The following is a 20,477-nucleotide window of genomic DNA, read 5'->3' on the forward strand; positions in this document are numbered from 1 at the left end:
TTTAAAAACATTAAAATGTTTACAAAGGCTGTAAAATGTGTTAATGCATACAGTTCCTTAAAAACCCAAAGATACTATTAAAATGGGTTTAAGATATGTAAAAGAATAAAAAGAATATACGAAGATATTGAAATTGTGTGTATGTGCGCAGCTATTCATTTATTCTCTGAGGAGGCGGGGGGGGGGGGGGCTCACTCTCCCACACTTTGAAAAACCCTGCTTTAGACAAATTGCTCCACACAGGAAATTTCTGTACTTACAGTCCAGATTTTGATGAAATATTGGACAACTGTGGCACAGATTACTGCACAGTAGAGTGCAGCGTAGGCCAGGAACAAGATAAAGAACTTGTAGTTTGAGAATCCAACACAATTATTCACCCTGAAAGACAGCACACACAATTTTTTAATAAACCACATTATATAACCAAGTTATCAGTTGATATTTCAGGTAAGTAGCACTGATGGTAGACTCAAAGCAATAAAAACACTGTATCAGCTCTCATGCTCCACAAACAAGTGTACAGTTGTGTTCAAAATAATAGGAGACAAAAATTTAGCAAATTTGTTACAACATTTTTCTTCATGTTTTGATTTGGAATAGAATCATGTGCCCAAAGAATCTGCATGTATGGAATAAAAGCTATTACATGGATGTTGAGCTTGAGTCACTTTTTTTTTAAATGCACTGCTATTATTTTGAACACGACTGTAGATATTAAATAGCAGGTTGGAAAATACCCTACCAGGGACAGTGATGGTCCATTTTCAACACACACCTTAGAAAATGAAAGTAAAAAAAATATATATAAATATATTGCGGTTTTGAAAACATTCACAGTGTAGACATTTAGCTCACGTTTCAAATTAAACTACTATCTTAATTTGACTTATAGTATGTGTGTGTTTAACACAGTCTCCCCTTTCAGGAAATGTCACAATCTATAAATGGAAAATAGAAATAGAAGTAGAAATTTCTATTTTCTATCTTTATTTTTTATGATTCATTGTCCATCATGAAGTGCTTTTCCACCATGTAGTCTGCTTTTCTAATTATCAAGTTTTTTTTATTGTGGAGCTGTTCCTGCTGGACATGTCAATCTGCTGTATTTTTGTAATCATGTATTTCATTCATACATTTTTTTTGTATTCATATTTGTGTGTGTGTATACATACATACACACACACACACATATATATATATATATATATATATACACACACATATATACACATACATACATACATAGATACATATATATATACTCAACAAAAATATAATCGCAACATTTTTGGTTTTGCTCCCATTTTGTATGAGATGAACTCAAAGATCTAAACCTTTTTCCACATACACAATATCACCATTTTGCTCAAATATTGTTCACAAACCAGTCCAAATCTGTGATAGTAAGCACTTCTTTGCTGAGATAATCCATCCCACCTCACAGGTGTGCCATATCAAGATGCTGATTAGACACCATGATTTGTGCACAGGTGTGCCTTAGACTGCCCACAATAAAAGGCCACTCTGAAAGGTGCAGTTTTATCACACAGCACAATGCCACAGATGTCGCAAGATTTGAGGGAGCGTGCAATTGGCATGCTGACAGCAGGAATGTCAACCAGAGCTGTTGCTCGTGTATTGAATGTTCATTTCTCTACCATAAGCCATCTCCAAAGGCGTTTCAGAGAATTTGGCAGTACATCCAACCAGCCTCACAACTGCAGACCATGTGTAACCACACCAGTCCAGGACCTCCACATCCAGCATGTTCACCTCCAAGATCGTCTGAGACCAGCCACTCGGACAGCTGCTGAAACAATCGGTTTGCATAACCAAAGAATTTCTGCACAAACTGTCAGAAACCGTCTCAGGGAAGCTCATCTGCATGCTCGTCGTCCTCATCGGGGTCTCGACCTGACTCCAGTTCGTCATCGTAACCGACTTGAGTGAGCAAATGCTCACATTCGCTGGCGTTTGGCACGTTGGAGAGGTGTTCTCTTCACGGATGAATCCCGGTTCACACTGTCCAGGGCAGATGGCAGACAGCGTGTGTGGCATCGTGTGGGTGAGCGGTTTTCTGATGTCAATGTTGTGGATCGAGTGGCCCATGGTGGCGGTGGGGTTATGGTATGGGCAGGCGTCTGTTATGGACGAAGAACACAGGTGCATTTTATTGATGGCATTTTGAATGCACAGAGATACCGTGACGAGATCCTGAGGCCCATTGTTGTGCCATACATCTAAGAACATCAGCTCATGTTGCAGCAGGATAATGCACGGCCCCATGTTGCAAGGATCTGTACACAATTCTTGGAAGCTGAAAATGTCCCAGTTCTTGCATGGCCGGCTGGTGGGAAAGTGTAGGTACACGGACCCACAACAGGGGGCGCAAATGAACGGACAATGGAGGAAGTCAAATAACAACACTTTACTGTTGTGAAAGGGCACAACAAACACAACAGATCACAACAATAGACAAAAAGTCAAATCACAAAAGGTGTCGTGTGGGCAGGCTCGAAGATAGAAGACGTCTGTCCAAAGCAGAACCGGAACCACACGATTTCCTCCGCCACCAGACCCCGGGAATACTGGAGCCGCCAAGTCCCGAACTCCCAGGTGGCCACTGCCTCCGCGTGTCGGACCTGGTACTGCTGGCGAGGAACAAAAAACAATTAAATGTGGGCGCGTATGCACCCAGCAATCCACACGGCAGGAAAACCAACTCCACCTCTTGTTGGAAAAAGAGTCTGCTATACAATACACAAAGTCACAAAAGGTTACTGTCGAAAAAATCTCACAGCCAGCTGAGAACGTTACCTTCCTGGTAAAGCGATATCTCGGCAAAGAGGTGGAGATGACGTCTTGCTGATATACCGATGCTGATCAGATGAGTGGTGACAGCTGTCATAGGTGATGAGTGTCAGCTGTCACCTCGGCTACTCCTGTGAGGCGGCAGCGCCCTCTGGTGCCTGGAGCCTGCACTCCAGGCAGGGTGCCCTCTGGTGGTGGTGGGCCAGCAGTACCTCCTCTTCAGCGGCCCACACAACAGGACCCCCCCCCTCAACGGGCACCTCCTGGTGCCCGACAAGGCTTGTCCGGGTGGCGGCGGTAGAAATCGGCCAGGAGGGCCGGGTCCAGGATGAAGCTTCTCTTCACCCAGGAGCATTCTTCAGGTCCATACCCCTCCCAGTCCACCAAATACTGGAAGCCCCGGCCCATCCTACGGACATCTAAGAGCCGGCGCACAGTCCAAGCCGGCTCGCCATCGATGATCCGGGCAGGAGGTGGTGTCGTACCCGGAGTACAGAGGGGTGAGGTGTGATGGGGCTTGATCCGGGACACGTGGAAAACGGGATGGATCCGCAGTGAGGCCGGAAGCTGAAGCCTCACTGCGGCTGGACTGAGTACCTTGATGATTTTAAACGGACCGATATACCGGTCCTGCAGCTTAGGGGAGTCCACTTGAAGGGGAATGTCCTTAGTAGACAACCACACTGCCTGCCCTGGCCGGTACGTAGGGGCCGGGGTCCGCCGATGGTCTGCATGGGCCTTCGTCCTCATCCGGGCCCTCAGCAAGGCAGAACGGGCGGCACGCCACACCCGACGGCACTTCCGTAGGTGGGCCTGGACCGAGGGCACACCGACCTCTCCCTCAACCACCGGAAACAGAGGAGGTTGGTACCCCAGACATACCTCGAAAGGGGAGAGGCCGGTGGCTGACGACACCTGGCTGTTATGGGCATACTCGATCCAGGCCAGATGGGTACTCCAGGCCGCCGGGTGCGCAGCTGTCACGCAACGCAGGGCCTGCTCCATCTCCCGATTGGCCCGTTCTGCTTGCCCGTTGGTCTGGGGATGATACCCGGATGAGAGACTCACCGTGGCCCCCAGTTCCCGGCAGAAGCTCCTCCAGACGTGCGAGGAGAACTGGGGACCGCGATCGGAGACGATGTCTGTTGGGATCCCATGCAACCGGACGACGTGGTGGACCAGGAGGTCCGCTGTCTCCTGGGCCGTCGGGAGCTTCGGGAGGGCCACGAAGTGGGCCGCCTTGGAGAATCGGTCCACTATCGTGAGGATGGTGGTGTTGCCCTGGGACGGCGGGAGGCCCGTGACAAAATCCAGGCCGATGTGGGACCAGGGGCGATGGGGCACGGGCAGCGGCTGGAGCAGTCCCGAAGCCCTGCGATGGTCAGCCTTGCCCCTGGCGCAGGTGGTGCAGGCCTGGATATAATCCCGGACGTCGGCCTCTAGGGACGCCCACCAGAAGCGCTGCCGGACAACTGCCACGGTTCTTCGCACCCCTGGATGACAGGAGAGCTTAGAGCCGTGACAGAAGTCCAGAACTGCAGCCCTAGCTTCTGGTGGGACGTAGAGTCTGTTCTTCGGCCCAGTTCCGGGGTCCGGGCTTCGTGCCAGGGCCTCCCGGACGGTTCTCTCTACGTCCCAGGTAAGGGTGACCACGATAGTGGACTCCGGGATGATGGGTTCCGGTGGATCCGACAACTCCGTTTTGACTTCATCTTCATGTACCCGGGACAAGGCATCCGATCTCTGGTTTTTGGTCCCGGGACGGTAGGTGATCCGGAAGTCAAAACGGCCGAAGAACAGTGACCAGCGGGCTTGCCTGGGGTTCAGCCGCTTGGCGGTCCTGATATACTCCAGGTTCCGGTGGTCAGTGAAAACCGTGAATGGCACGGACGTTCCCTCCAACAGATGTCTCCACTCTTCAAGAGCCTCTTTCACCGCAAGGAGTTCTCGATTGCCGACGTCATAGTTCCGTTCGGCCGGGGTCAACCTGCGGGAAAAATAGGCACACGGGTGAAGGACCTTATCGGTCTTCCCGCTCTGGGAAAGCACAGCTCCTATCCCTGAGTCCGAGGCGTCCACTTCAACCACTAACTGGCGACTAGGATCGGGCTGCACCAGAACGGGTGCAGACGAGAAGCGCCGTTTCAACTCCTTGAACGCGGCATCGCAACGATCCGACCAGGTGAAGGGGACTTTTGGTGAGGTCAGGGCTGTCAGGGGGCTAACTACCTGACTGTAGCCCTTAATGAACCTCCTGTAGAAATTTGCAAAGCCAAGGAACGGTTGCAGCTTCCTATGGCTAGTGGGTTGGGGCCAGTCTCTCACCGCCGCAACCTTGGCCGGATCAGGAGCGACGGAGTTGGGGGAGATGATAAACCCCAGGAAGGACAAAGATGTGCGGTGGAACTCACACTTCTCGCCCTTCACAAACAGCCGGTTCTCCAACAACCGCTGCAGGACCTGACGTACATGCCGGACATGAGTTTCAGGGTCCGGAGAAAAGATGAGTATATCGTCTAGATATACGAAGACGAATCGGTGCAGGAAATCCCGCGAGACATCGTTAACCAAAGCTTGGAACGTCGCGGGGGCGTTAGTGAGGCCGAACGGCATGACCAGGTACTCAAAGTGACCTAAAGGGGTGTTAAATGCCGTCTTCCACTCGTCTCCCTTCCGGATCCGAACCAGGTGATACGCATTTCTAAGATCTAGCTTAGTGAATATTTGGGCTCCATGCAGGGGCGTAAACACTGAATCCAACAGGGGCAACGGGTATCGATTACGAACCGTGATTTCGTTCAGTCCCCTATAATCAATGCATGGACGAAGTCCGCCGTCTTTTTTACCCACAAAAAAGAAACCTGCACCCATCGGGGAGGTGGAATTCCGGATCAACCCGGCGGCTGAAGAGTCCCGGATGTAGGTCTCCATTGATTCGCGCTCAGGTAGTGAGAGGTTGTACAGCCTGCTGGACGGGAACTCACCGCCTGGAACCAAATCAATGGCACAATCGTACGGACGGTGGGGAGGAAGGGTGAGCGCCAGATCCTTACTGAACACATCTACAAGGTCGTGGTACTCCACCGGCACCGTCCCTAGATTGGGCGGGACTCTGACCTCCTCCTTAGCCTGGGAACCGGGAGGAACCGAGGAACCTAAACATACCCGATGGCAGGTCTCGCTCCACTGAACCACTATCCCAGACGGCCAATCGATCCGGGGATTGTGTTTTAACATCCAGGGGAACCCTAAAATCACACGGGAGGTAGCAGGAGTCACAAAAAACTCGATCTCCTCCCGGTGATTTCCTGACACCACCAGAGTTACTGGTGGTGTCTTATGTGTGATTGGAGGGAGTAGGGAGCCATCTAGTGCCCGCACCTGCACAGGCGAGGTAAGCACCACCAGAGGGAGCCCTATCTCCCTGGCCCATCTGCTGTCTAACAGATTCCCTTCAGAGCCCGTGTCCACCAGTGCTGGGGCCTTCAGGGTTAAATCCTCGTAAAGGATTGTAACTGGGAGTCGTGTGGCAATGTGGGTGTGTCCCACGTGAATGTCTCGGCCCACCCCTAGCTCAGTTTCTAGGGGCGGGCGTTTGGTGTTTAACCGCTCGGGGCAGTCTCTTACCTGATGCTCTATCGAGCCACAAACAAAACACGCTCCGCGGGCCAGCCTCCTCTGTCTATCTGGTGCCCTAAATGTGGCCCTGCTCGTGTCCATAGCTTCGTCAGCAGGGGGAGCTGTAACCACACGGAGCGCAGGGGCCGTGGAGCGTGGGGAGGGCGGAACGCGGTCGGAACCGGAAGGGAGAGGGACGGCGCGTGCCCGGCCACGCCCTTCGTCTCATTCCCGACGGCGTTCTTCTAACCGATTGTCTAATCGTATTACGAGATCAATAAGCCCATCTAAATCCCGCGGTTCGTCCTTAGCCACCAGGTGCTCCTTTAGAACCAATGACAGTCCGTTTACAAAGGCGGCGCGGAGGGCAGTGCTATTCCAGCCGGACCTCGCAGCCGCGATGCGGAAGTCGACTGCATGGGCAGGCTCGAAGATAGAAGACGTCTGTCCAAAGCAGAACCGGAACCACACGATTTCCTCCGCCACCAGACCCCGGGAATACTGGAGCCGCCAAGTCCCGAACTCCCAGGTGGCCACTGCCTCCGCGTGTCGGACCTGGTACTGCTGGCGAGGAACAAAAAACAATTAAATGTGGGTGCGTATGCACCCAGCAATCCACACGGCAGGAAAACCAACTCCACCTCTTGTTGGAAAAAGAGTCTGCTATACAATACACAAAGTCACAAAAGGTTACTGTCGAAAAAATCTCACAGCCAGCTGAGAACGTTACCTTCCTGGTAAAGCGATATCTCGGCAAAGAGGTGGAGATGACGTCTTGCTGATATACCGATGCTGATCAGATGAGTGGTGACAGCTGTCATAGGTGATGAGTGTCAGCTGTCACCCCGGCTACTCCTGTGAGGCGGCAGCGCCCTCTGGTGCCTGGAGCCCGCACTCCAGGCAGGGTGCCCTCTGGTGGTGGTGGGCCAGCAGTACCTCCTCTTCAGCGGCCCACACAACACTGGCATACTCACCGGACATGTCACCCATTGAGCATGTTTGGGATGCTCTGGCCCGGCGTATACGACAGCGTGTACCAGTTCCTGCCAATATCCAGCAACTTCGCACAGCCATTGAAGAGGAGTGGACCAACATTCCACAGGCCACAATTGACAACAGGATCAACTCTATGCGAAGGAGATGTGTTGCACTGCATGAGGCAAATGGTGGTCACACCAGATACTGACTGGTATCCCCCCCCAATAAAACAAAACTGCAGCTTTCAGAGTGGCCTTTTATTGTGGGCAGTCTAAGGCACACCTGTGCACTAATCATGGTGTCTAATCAGCATCTTGATATGGCACACCTGTGAGGTGGGATGGATTATCTCAGCAAAGGAGAAGTGCTCACTATCACAGATTTAGACTGGTTTGTGAACAATAATTGAGGGAAATGGTGATATTGTGTATATGTGGAAAAAGTTTTAGATCTTTGAGTTCATCTCATACAAAATGGGAGCAAAACCAAAAGTGTTGCGTTTATATTTTTGTTGAGTATATATATATATATATATATATATATATTTTTTTTTTTTTTTTTTTTTTTTTGAGAACTATCTACTCCACACAGATTTACCATAGATTGCTTTACTGTTTGTATTTCTTCATAATTCATGTAAAGAATGTCCAAGACGTAGTCAGTGTCTTGGGAATGTTCACGTATCCATCCTCTGACTTGACCAAAGAAAACTGTATATAAAAGTGATGGTTTACATGTGCTATACTAAAGGGGGCACTTACTTATTCACACCATCATTTTGGCTTTTATATTTTTGTTTCTTTTAATTCATGATGTAGTGATTACCTTTCACTGTGAGTTTAAAAAGCATGATTTTAGGAATTCTAATATACAAGGCCTGAAATTTTGTTCTGTTTTTTGATGTCCTAATAAAAATCTAACATGTAGGGTCAAGGGGGCAAACAGTTTTTCACAGCACTGTATGTGTGAAGAGGCCCTTAAGATAGTAATGGTTTCTCTTTTTTAAACAATACAAAAATGTGCATGATATAATGTTTTTGATTACTTTTGGAACTTTTGAAAAGAAATAGAACACAACAGAAGCAAATTTTGAATGTAAAGAGGGGAAAAAACAACTAGTGAGTTGTGGCAACCCATGGGATCTAGTGGTCCATTGTCTCAAAAAGGTAAATTGTAAGGTATTATTCTGGCCATTGGAGGTCATAAGATGTGACTGGACCCTGGTTCAAATTTATGGGAGGGAATATGATGCTGAGAACATCCTGGACACATGACTGCAGTGGCACTCTGTTGAGCAACTGTACCTTTAGCAATAAAGCAATGACTTTTCAGAAATTAATGATAAAACTGAACTGCTGCTGAGAATTTCATCATTCAATATACAAACAATGAATGTTTATGAGTTCAATGTTACAAATATTTCATGAGGTCAAAGACGGAATATTCTATTCAACGAGGCAAAAGCCAAGTTGAATGGTTTGTTCCAGCTTTCACCGAATTAAATATTCTTTCCATTGAAAGAATGTAAAAACATTCATTATTTGTTTTATATAACGGCTAAAGTAGATCCTTGTCATTTGATATTTTATTAATTTATAAACAACAGAAAAGGGACTTACATTTTGGTGTTCCACTGGTGTTTTGATGTCAACAGTCCAACATGAAATGAACTTTAAAATGGAGTCCAAAATTGTTCTCGGTCAACTTGGAAAAACACTTAGTCCGTGATGCCATGCACTAACTTCGTGTACTTCCAAAAAAAAAAGACTTCATGTAGTTCCTCCGTTCAGGGAAAAATTGTTGTGTGGGCCGCCAGAAGAGGAGGTACTGCTGGCCCACCACCAGAGGGCGCCCTGCCTGAAGTGCGGGCTTCAGGCACGAGAGGGCGCTGCCGCCACGGACAGCTGTCACTCATTATCTCTTGACAGCTGTCACCCATCTACTCTACATCATCTCACTCCATAAAGACCGGACGTCATCTCCACCTCGTTGCCGAGATATCATCTACCTACGGAGGTAATATTCTCAGCCGTTGTTGTTCTAAAGAATTCGTAATTCTCTGAGTTGTTGCAGGAGTTCCTGAGGAGCCTACTGACAACGGGACGCTAAGTGTGGGGAGACGTGACGAGTGACGCACGTCCAACTAAGTAGCCCTCAGTCTCTTCCTGTGTTAGAGGTGGAGGTGGAATATCCACCATAAGTGTTACTGGGTGTTCACACACCCACATCTGATTGTTTCTGTTCCTCGCCAGCAGTACCAGATCCGACATGCGGAGACGGTGGCCACCTGGGGACTCAGAACTTGGCGGCTCCAGTATTTTCCAGGTTCGGTGGCGGAGGAAATCGTGTGGTTCCGGTTCTTCTCAGGACAGACGTCTTCTATCCTCGAGCCTGCCCACACGACACCTTTGTTAATTGATTTTTGCACCTATTCTGTAATCTGCTGTGTTGAGTTGTGCTATTCACAACAGTAAAGTGTTCATATTTGACTTCCTCCATTGTCCGTTCATTTACGCCCCCTGTTGTGGGTCCGTGTCACTAAACTTTCCCAACAAAAAACATGTCAGAAATTAGCACAGCTTTTCATCCTAACAGCTCTTCATGCCTCCAGATGGCTTACAGCGTAGTGGATTTTTTCAGGCGTTTTTTGTGTTAGAAGAATTAGCAGCGTCAATTAGCACCTTCAAATCGTTGTCCGACAGCAAAACAAACATTGCCAGGTTTAGCTAAATGCCGCCCCCGTTAGTATGAGCGGTGGTTGGCGGCGTGCAATAGCACATTTCATATAGCGGCAAAATTGCACGCAAAAAAGAACTATTGTACAGTAAATGAAACACATCAGTAAATGGTATGAATAATCCATATTACGTGACATACAACCCACCAATCAAATGACAAGGATCCACTCAGTGGCTGTATAACATCTATTATCACACAAAATATCAAAAGACATTTGTCCATAGATTTTGTGTGATGCTTTCGACAGACAGTCTTTCAAATAAAAGAAGTTTACATAGATCTGGTTCTTTTCAGTACATCTATATATACATAAAGGGCTACGTACGTCTTTCTGTCTGTGTGTCTGGGATAAACTCCCAAACTATAATATGTAGCCCTAAAAACTATATATTCTGAATCCTCATGACATGGGGAACAAACTGGTACAATTTTTTTTTAAAAGCTGAACTGAAAATTACCCCCAAAATAGCCGGCTGTGGGTATGACCAGGCAGATTCAAATTTCCAGCCCTGTATATGTGTTGGCCATCTCTGTTTATTTAATCCCTTTTTACAGCACACTCAGCACAGCATAGCCACAGCACACTCAGCAAAACAACAACATGTTTAGGCTGAGGCTGTGGGTATGACCAAGCAGATTCAAATTTCCAGCCCTGTATATATGTTGGCCATCTCTGTTTATTTAATCGCTTTCTTCAGCTACTTTATGTTCTCAACTGTTAAGCACATGACTGTCCTATACAACCCAGTTTGCCTTACTGTCTGAATACATTCATTTTATGTTTGTAAATTTGCAATGTAAAAACAGTGAAATGCACCACTACCTCAATTTTGATTCATTGATATTTACATTTACTGTTACCTACCTTTTGTGTGTAATTTTGTTATAAATTTAATTGCAAAAAAAAGTCTGCATGAAGGACTTCAAATGTGTTTGTCTTTTAACCAAGTATTTCCACTTAGTTTGGGGAGTGCACCTCTTATAGTTCTGCTGGACAAACCTTAGCCCATTAACTATTATATTTATAAGACATCAGCATTACAAAAACAAATGTTGGGCAACTGTTTTGATTAAAATGATTGGCATTTGGCTTATGTCTAAAACTGGTTAACCCGGGCAGTGCCGGGTACCCCAGCTAGTTTTGAAATAAATGTGGTGGGAAACAATCAAACTGTTGAGCTTACATTATTCACTTTGAAATACTTACTTTTCACATGTAGAACAGTGATGGCAGCGATCAGGTTTGATGATCTGGCACTGGTCACAATATTTGATGGCTATTGAGAGGAAATGAAGCACATTTATTGTACTAGTTATACCTTCAATGAAAACAGCAACATCATAAAAATGCTGAGTATTTCCTAAAACACACAAACAATGCAAAACATCACATATGAGAGGCATGTGTACCTGTCAAACGTAGTATAATGTTCAGTATCGAATAAATGAGTGATTATGTAGAGGATAGTACATGGTAAATGGGCCGCATGTCTAGAGTGCTTTCCTATCTGATGCAGATGCTCAAAGCACTTTACAATGATGCTTCACATTCACACACATACGCATGTCAGCATGGTGCCATACAAGGTGCTCAACTGCATGCTGAAAGCAACTTATGAAAAGGTGAGTAATTTAGGACAAAGCCTAAATGGGTGAGATATTATACACAATTTTTTTTCATTGCTCTTTCAGCGCCTCAGGATTGTCACAGCTGATCTGGTACAAATCCGCAATGGTATTTGGCACAAGTTTGATATTGGATCCCTTTCTTGAAGAAACTATAGTTATACATTGAGAAACATGCATGCAGCTCCTGGTGATCCAAAATGGTCTCACAGTCAAGTACTAATCAGTCTGACAGATCGGTGCATCATGGCTGCATGAGACACTTTACTTGATAACACAGCAATGAAAAAAATTGATTACGTGTATGTCATCATTAGGTTTGGGTTGAATAAAAAACATATTTTGGTTTGTCTGGTGGCTTCATGAATTTTGGCTTTGGTTTAAATGGGTGGGTGGGGGGAGGGGGGCTGCATCCATGTGCTAAATCAGTCTCTTGGTGGTAAGATTTTCAAAAGAATTTCTGAAACTAATAAACAAAATTCCTGAAAACTTGTTTATCTAATAACTCCCTCACCCATATTACAAACCATTCCATTTTGTTGTGTATCTAGATGTAGATAAACACAGATTCTGGAAATTTTCTACTCTTAACATTAGAAGATTGAACTTTTTCAGTATTTTGGTCAATTTCACACCAATACACAGAGAGAAAAAAAGTCAGACATGTATGGAAAATATTAGAAATCCAGAAAGGTTCTCACAATTCAAAACACAGGTGCTAACTATATTATTATGCATTTAGATAAGTGGAGGTTTGATTTCTCTGTCAATGATGAGTGAAGACCACATTACACCATTCTTACAATCCTCTGCTCATCCACTCAATCATAATCCTGTTTATCCACATCTGGAAAACAACTGACGGGTGTCTAATAACATACGTATTATGAGAAAGTCAAACAAAATTTACATTTTCTGTGATGGACTATTGTCCCATTCAGGGGAAGCTGTGGCATCTCATCCACTTCATACTATGGCATCCAGGGTCAGCACTCAGGTCTGTACATGATTTATTCTATATGGTGCTGCCGTGTCTCTTTCACCCAGTTACAATTACAATTATTCACGAATATGACACAACACAAACATTGTGATTAGAACTACATACACCCCTGGCAAAAATTATGGAATCACCGGCCTCGGAGGATGTTCATTCAATTGTTTAATTTTGTAGAAAAAAAGCAGATCACAGACATGACACAAAACTAAAGTCATTTCAAATGGCAACTTTCTGGCTTTAAGAAACACTATAAGAAATCAGGGAAAAAAATTGTGGCAGTCAGTAACGGTTACGTTTTTAGACCAAGCAGAGGGAAAAAAATATGGAATCACTCAATTCTGAGGAAAAATTTATGGAATCATGAAAAACAAAAGAACGCTACAACACATCAATAGTATTTTGTTGCACCACCTCTGGCTTTTATAACAGCTTGCAGTCTCTGAGGCATGGACTTAATGAGTGACAAACAGTACTCTTCCTCAATCTGGCTCCAACTTTCTCTGATTGCTGTTGCCAGATCAGCTTTGCAGGTTGGAGCCTTGTCATGGACCATTTTCTTCAACTTCCACCAAAGATTTTCAATTGGATTAAGATCCGGACTATTTGCAGGCCATGACATTGACCCTATGTGTCTTTTTGCAAGGAATGTTTTCACAGTTTTTGCTCTATGGCAAGATGCATTATCATCTTGAAAAATGATTTCATCATCCCCAAACATCCTTTCAATTGATGGGATAAGAAAAGTGTCCAAAATATCAATGTAAACTTATGCATTTATTGATGATGTAATGACAGCCATCTCCCCAGTGCCTTTACCTGACATGCAGCCCCATATCATCAATGACTGAGGAAATTTACATGTTCTCTTCAGGCAGTCATCTTTATAAATCTCACTGGAACAGCACCAAACAAAAGTTCCAGCATCATCACCTTGCCCAATGCAGATTCGAGATTCATCACTGAATATGACTTTCATCCAGTCATCTACAGTCCACGATTGCTTTTCCTTAGCCAATTGTAACCTTGTTTTTTTCTGTTTAGATGTTAATGATGGCTTTTGTTTAGCTTTTCTGTATGTAAATCCCATTTCCTTTAGGCGGTTTCTTACAGTTCGGTCACAGACGTTGACTCCAGTTTCCTCCCATTCGTTCCTCATTTGTTTTGTTGTGCATTTTCAATTTTTGAGACATATTGCTTTAAGTTTTCTGTCTTGATGCTTTGATGTCTCCCTTGGTCTACCAGTATGTTTGCCTTTAACAACCTTCCCATGTTGTTTGTATTTGGTCCAGAGTTTAGACACAGCTGACTGTGAACAACCAACATCTTTTGCAACATTGCGTGATGATTTACCCTCTTTTAAGAGTTTGATAATCCTCTCCTTTGTTTCAATTGACATCTCTTGTGTTGGAGCCATGATTCATGTCAGTCCACTTGATGCAACAGCTCTCCAAGGTGTGATCACTCCTTTTTAGATGCAGACTAACGAGCAGATCTGATTTGATGCAGGTGTTAGTTTTGGAGATGAAAATTTACAGGGTGATTGCATAATTTTTTCCTCAGAATTGAGTGAGTCCATATTTTTTTCCCTCTGCTTGGTCTAAAAAAGTAACCGTTACTGACTGCCACAATTTTTTTTTCTGATTTCTTATAGTGTTTCTTAAAGCCAGAAAGTTGCCATTTGAAATGACTTTAGTTTTGTGTCATGTCTGTGATCTGCTTTTTTTCTACAAAATTAAACAACTGAATGAACATCCTCCGAGGCCGGTGATTCCATAATTTTTGCCAGGGGTTGTATAATAGTTCTTTGGGACTCTGTACTGAATTTTAATTTGAATCCAATCTTTGTTGACTTGCACAGAGGAAGAGGGGTTAGTCTGTTTTATATAACGGTTGAGTGGACCCTTGTCATTTGATTGGTGGGTTGTATGTTATGTGACACGGATTATTCATACCATTTGCCTTTGTGTTCATTGGCCGTGCAATAGTTCTTTTTAGCATACAATTTTGGTACTACAGTGGGGAAAATAAGTATCTGATCCGCTGTCAGTTTTGCAGGTTTTCCCCACCTACAAAGAATGGAGAGGTCGGTAATTTTTATCGTAGGTACACTTCAACTGTGAGAGACAGAATCTAAAAAAAATCCAGAAAATTACATTGTATGATTTTTAAATAATTAATTTGTATTTTATTGCATGAAATACGTATTTGACCCCCTACCAACCAGCAAGAAGTCTGGCTCTCACAGACCTGTTAATTTTTCTTTAAGAAGCCCTCTTATTCTGCACTCTTTACCTGTATTAATTGCACCTGTTTGAACTTGTTACCTGTATAAAAGACACCTGTTCACACACTCAATCAATCACACTCCAACCTGTCCACCATAGCCAAGACCAAAGAGCTGTCTAAGGACACCAGGGACAAAACTGTAGACCTGCACAAGGCTGGGATGGACTACAGCACAACAGGCAAGCAGCTTGATTATTTATTAGAAAGTGGAAGAAACACAAGATGACTGTCAATCTCCCTCGGTCTGGGATTCCATGCAAGATCTCACTTTGTGGGGTAAGGATGATTCTGAGAAAGCTCAGAACTACACAGGAGGACCTGGTCAATGACGTGAAGAGAGCTGGGACCACAGTCACAAAGATTACATTAGTAACACATGATGCTGTCATGGTTTAAAATCCTGCAGGGCAGCAAGGTCCCCCTGCTCAAGCCAGCACATATCCAGGCCCATTTGAAGTTCACCAGTGACCATCTGGATGATCCAGAAGAGGCATGGGAGAAGGTCATGTGGTCAGATGAGACCAAAATAGAGCTTTTTGGAATCAACTCCACTTACCATGTTTAGAGGATGAGAACAACCCCAAGAAAACCATCCCAACCGTGAAGCATGGAGGTGGAAACATCATACTGTGGGGGTGCTCTTCTGCAAAGGGGACAGGACGACTGCAACGTATTGAAGGGAGGATGGATGGGGTCATGTATTGCGAGATTTTGGCAAACAACCTCCTTCCCTCAGTAAGAGCATTGATGATGGGTCATGGCTGGGTCTTCCAGCATGACAATGACCCCAAACTCACAGCCAGGGCAACTAAGGAGGGGCTCCGTAAGAAGCATTTCAAGGTCCTGGAGTGGCCTGGCCAGTCTCCAGACCTGAACTCAATAGAAAGTCTTTGGAGGGATCTGAAAGATTTGGAGAAGATCTGTATGGAGGAGTGGACCAAAATCCCTGTTGCAGTGTGTGAAAACTTGGTCAAGAACTACAGGAAACGTCTGACCTCTGTAATTGCAAACAAAGGTTACTGTACCAAATATTAACATTGATTTTCACAGGTGTTGACAAATGCGTGACAAGTGGGTGACAGGTGACAAATGTTTCTGTACCAATTGTTAAGCTCTGTTTTTCTAGGGGGTCAAATACTTATTTTATGCAATAAAATGCAAATTAATTATTTAAAAATCATACAATGTGATTTTCTGGATTTATTTTAGGTTCTGTCTCTCACAGCTGAAGTGTACCTACAATAAAAATTACAGACCTGTCCATTCTTTGTAGGTCAGACAGCCAGCAGAAGGCAGAAAAGTGCTTCCAAAAAAAAATTTTTTTTTGACATTTTTTGTTACAAGCAGGCATCTACGCTAGATCAAGTCCTTATATAGTAAGATTTCACATCGGGCGATGCCAAAATAAAAATAATTTTTTGGCCATTTTTGGGCCAAAAACCCCCATTTTTGGATCAAAATTCAAAAATGGTCCAATCCTTTTGATATGCATATCAAATTACTCGTCTTGACAAGTGGAGTTCAAAAATATATAGTTTGACCTACTTTTGACCTTGCGTTACGTCACAATGGTCGAAAATTTGGAAAGGTCAACGCACTTTTCGTGAAGGGTCAAATTCATAAAATCTGTTATGATGGTCCGATTATGACAATTTTGGTGTCTAATTATATGTTTTCTTGCACAAGAAAACAAATAAGACAGCTTACATAGACCATTATGCCAGTCTTAGTTATGAAAATACAATTATGTCAGATAAGATGGGTCTACTGATTAACTTTATCCAACTTCAAAATGGTTATGACATCAAAATTGATGATAATTGGCCTCTTTTACATCAAGCACATTAATTAAATATAAAAATTGCATAAGTATGTTTTTTGTGAATATAAAGAAAATCTGAATACAAAAGCAAAGAAGACAGAGACATTTTAGAGTTTATTAAAATCATTTTTTATGATTCATTGTTTCCATTACACAACATACACTTGATACCTCAAGTATCAGAACCATTCAAAATAAGTTCAATACACCCACTGACTTTTTTTTTTTTTGTTATTAGTACCAAATTGACAAATTTTAGTTACCTTAAAGGGGCATTCCATAAAAAATTAAACTGATTACCACCCATGTTATGGAAAAACATATATTAATATGATTTTGGTAAAACTATGATTTGATGTGATTTGACATCATCTGAAGTATATTTGGGTGTAAATAGAGGGAAAAAGGGATGTGAGGCAAAATGCAAGACTGCAGCCTGTAAGTGCTTTAAGAGTGGTCAGTGTTGCATGGGTGCCTGTGGGTGCTGTGCAGAAGGCTGTTTAAACCCAAGTTGATTGCTTTAAGTAGCTAACACAACAAAACACTTAAAATGCAGTATTTTCAGTTTGGAATTTATATAGAATGTCCTTTGAATGTGTTTATTTGTAATCTAATTTCAGAATTAAGCAGTTTTGGATCTACATTTATTACAAGAGAAAAAAGGTACCTCTTGGAACTTACATTAACAACACAATTTATAGCTCATGGCTCTGATGCTTGAACTTGCAAATTATGATGTGTAAAGTTAACAATGAATCAGAAAATGTGATTCTAAGAAAATTCATATTTTTTGCCCTAAGATGTCTTGTTTTGGTTGTTGTTTGTACCATTTTCCCCTCTATTTACACCAAAATATACTTCAAATGATGTCAAATCACATCAAATCATAGTTTTACCAAAATCATATTAATATATGTGTTTCCATAACATGGGTGGTAATCAGTTTAACCCCAGGCAAGCCCGCTGGTCATTGTTCTTCGGGCGTTTTGACTTCCGGATCACCTAGCGCCCCGGGACCAAGAACCTGAGGTCGGATGCCTTGTCCTGGGTACACGAAGATGAAGTCAAAACTGAGCTGTCGGATCCGCCGGAATCCATCATACCTGAGTCCACTATCGTGGCCACCCTCACCTGGGACGTGGAGAAGACCGTCCGGGAGGCCCTGGCACGGAGCCCGGACCCAGGCATGAGCCCAAAGAACCGCCTCTACGTCCCACAAGAGGCCAGAGCTGCAGTCCTGGACTTCTGTCATGGTTCCAAGCTCTCCTGTCACCCATGGGTGCGAAGAACTTTGGCAGTGGTCTGTCAGCGCTTCTGGTGGGCGTCCATGGAAGCCGACGTCCGGGAATATGTTCAGGCCTGTACCACCTGTGCCAGGGGCAAGGCAGACCACTCAAGGACACAAGGACTTCTGCAACCGCTCCCGATGCCTCGTCGCCCCTGGTCCCACATTGGCCTGGACTTTGTCACGCGCCTCCCACCGTCCCAGGGCATGACCACCATCCTCACGATAGTGGACCGGTTCTCCAAGGCAGCCCACTTCGTGGCCCTCCCAAAGCTCCCAACGGCCCAGGAGACAGCAGACCTCCTGGTCCACCACGTCGTGTGTCTGCATGGGATACCGACTGACATCGTCTCGGATCGTGGTCCTCAGTTCTCCTCACAGGTCTGGAGGAGTTTCTGCAGAGAACTGGAGGCTACCGTGAGCCTCTTGTCCGGGTATCACCCACAGACGAACGGACAGGCAGAGCGGGCCAACCAGGAACGGGAGCAGGCCCTCCACTGCATGACCTCCGCGCACCCGGTGGCCTGGAGTGACCATCTGGCCTGGATCGAGTACGCACATAACAACCAGGTGTCCTCTGCTACCGGCCTCTCCCCGTTTGAGGTGTGTCTGGGGTACCAGACCCCATTGTTTCCTGTGGTGAAGGGAGAGGTCGGTGTGCCCTCGGTCCAGGCCCACCTGCGAAGATGCCGTCGTGTGTGGTGCACCGCCTGTTCTGCCTTGTTGAAGGCCCGGATGAGGGCTAAGGCCCATGCAGACCGCCGGCGTTTCCCAGCCCCTGCATACCAGCCCAGGCAGGAGGTGTGGCTGTCAACGAAGGACATCCCCTCCAGGTGGACTCTCCAAAATTGAAGGACAGATACATTGGACCTTTCAAGATCCTCAAAGTCCTCAATCCGGCCGCAGTGAAGCTGGGAGTTGGAGCGTCACTGCGGATCCACCCTGTTTTTCACGTCTCCAGGATCAAGCCACACCACACCTCACCCCTCTGTGCTCCCAGATCGGCGCCGCCTCCTGCCCGGATCATCGACGGGGAGCCCGCGTGGACAGTGCGCTGGCTCCTGGACGTCTGTCGTATGGGCCGGGGGTTCCAGTATCTGGTGGACTGGGAAGGGTATGGACCCGAAGAACGCTCCTGGGTGAAGAGGAGCTTCATCCTGGACCCGGCCCTCCTGGCCGACTTCTACACCCGACACCCCGACAAGCCTGGTCGGGCGCCAGGAGGCGCCTGTTGAGGGGGGGGGGTCCTGTTGTGTGGGCCGCTGAAGAGGAGGTACTGCTGGCCCACCACCACCAGAGGGCGCCCTGCCTGAATAATCGGACCATCATAACAGATTTTATGAATTTGATCCTTCATGAAAAGTGCGTTGACCTTTCCAAATTTTCGGTCATTGTGACGTAACGCAAGGTCAAAAATAGGTCAAACTATATATTTTTGAACTCTACTTGTCAAGACAAGTAATTTGATATGCATATAAAAAGGATTGGACCATTTTTGAATTTTGACCCCAAAATGGGGGTTTTTGGCCCAAAAATGGCCAAAAAATTATTTTTATTTTTGGAATCATCCCTGATGTGAAACCTTACTATATAAGGACTTGAACTAGCATAGATGCCTGCTTGTAACAAAAAATGCCCAAAAAATCTTTTTTGGAATCACTTTTCTGCCTTCTGCTGGCTGTCTGGTGGGAAACCTGCAAAACTGACAGGGGGTCAAATACTTATTTTCCCCACTGTATATGAAATGTGCCATTGCATGCCCCGACCACTGCGCATGCTCACACTACCAGGGGCAGCATTTAGCTAAATATGGCATTTAGCTAAGTTCGTTTTTGCTGGCGGACGACAATTTGAAGGAGCTAATTGACGGTCCTAATTCTTCTAACACAAAAAAGCAAATCCACCACACCGTAAGCCGTCTGGAGGCAGGAAGAGCTGTTAGGATGAAGAGGATGAAGTAAGATTGAAAAGCTAGACAAATTTCTGACGCGATTTTTCACTGGAGTGAGGAAAGCAGACAGCAGTCTGTACTGAATTCGGCACAGCAATGACATCACAGACTACATAATCAGAATTGTTTTTTGCAAGTTGACTGAGAACAATTTTGGACTCCTATTTAAAGTTTGTGTTGGACTGTTGATGTCAAAGCAGCAGTGACAAACACCAAAATATAAGTCCCTTTTCTGTTGTTTATAAATGAATAAAAAAAATCAAATGGCAAGGATCTATTTTCGCTATTATATAAAACAAATGAATGAATGTTTTTTCATTGTTTTTCATTCATGGAATGAATATTTCATGGGGTGAAG

The 20,477-nt window shown here is 45.1% G+C and overlaps 1 protein-coding gene across 2 annotated transcripts in view; it reads right to left on the reverse strand.

The window, feature by feature from the left end:
• Positions 1–20,477, reverse strand: part of LOC117517457 (palmitoyltransferase ZDHHC15B-like) — a 46,398-nt gene that overhangs the window by 7,834 nt on the left and 18,087 nt on the right. For both annotated transcript variants that reach the window (XM_034178478.1, XM_034178477.1), the window contains exons 5-7: positions 11,357–11,426; positions 746–778; positions 261–381 (exon numbers count right to left, since the gene is read on the reverse strand). In XM_034178478.1, the coding sequence (XP_034034369.1) occupies positions 261–381; positions 746–778; positions 11,357–11,426 (224 nt within the window). The remainder of the gene's footprint in view (positions 1–260; positions 382–745; positions 779–11,356; positions 11,427–20,477) is intronic.

Source organism: Thalassophryne amazonica, chromosome 9, assembly GCF_902500255.1.
Source record: "Thalassophryne amazonica chromosome 9, fThaAma1.1, whole genome shotgun sequence".
Classification (NCBI taxonomy): Eukaryota; Metazoa; Chordata; class Actinopteri; order Batrachoidiformes; family Batrachoididae; genus Thalassophryne; species Thalassophryne amazonica.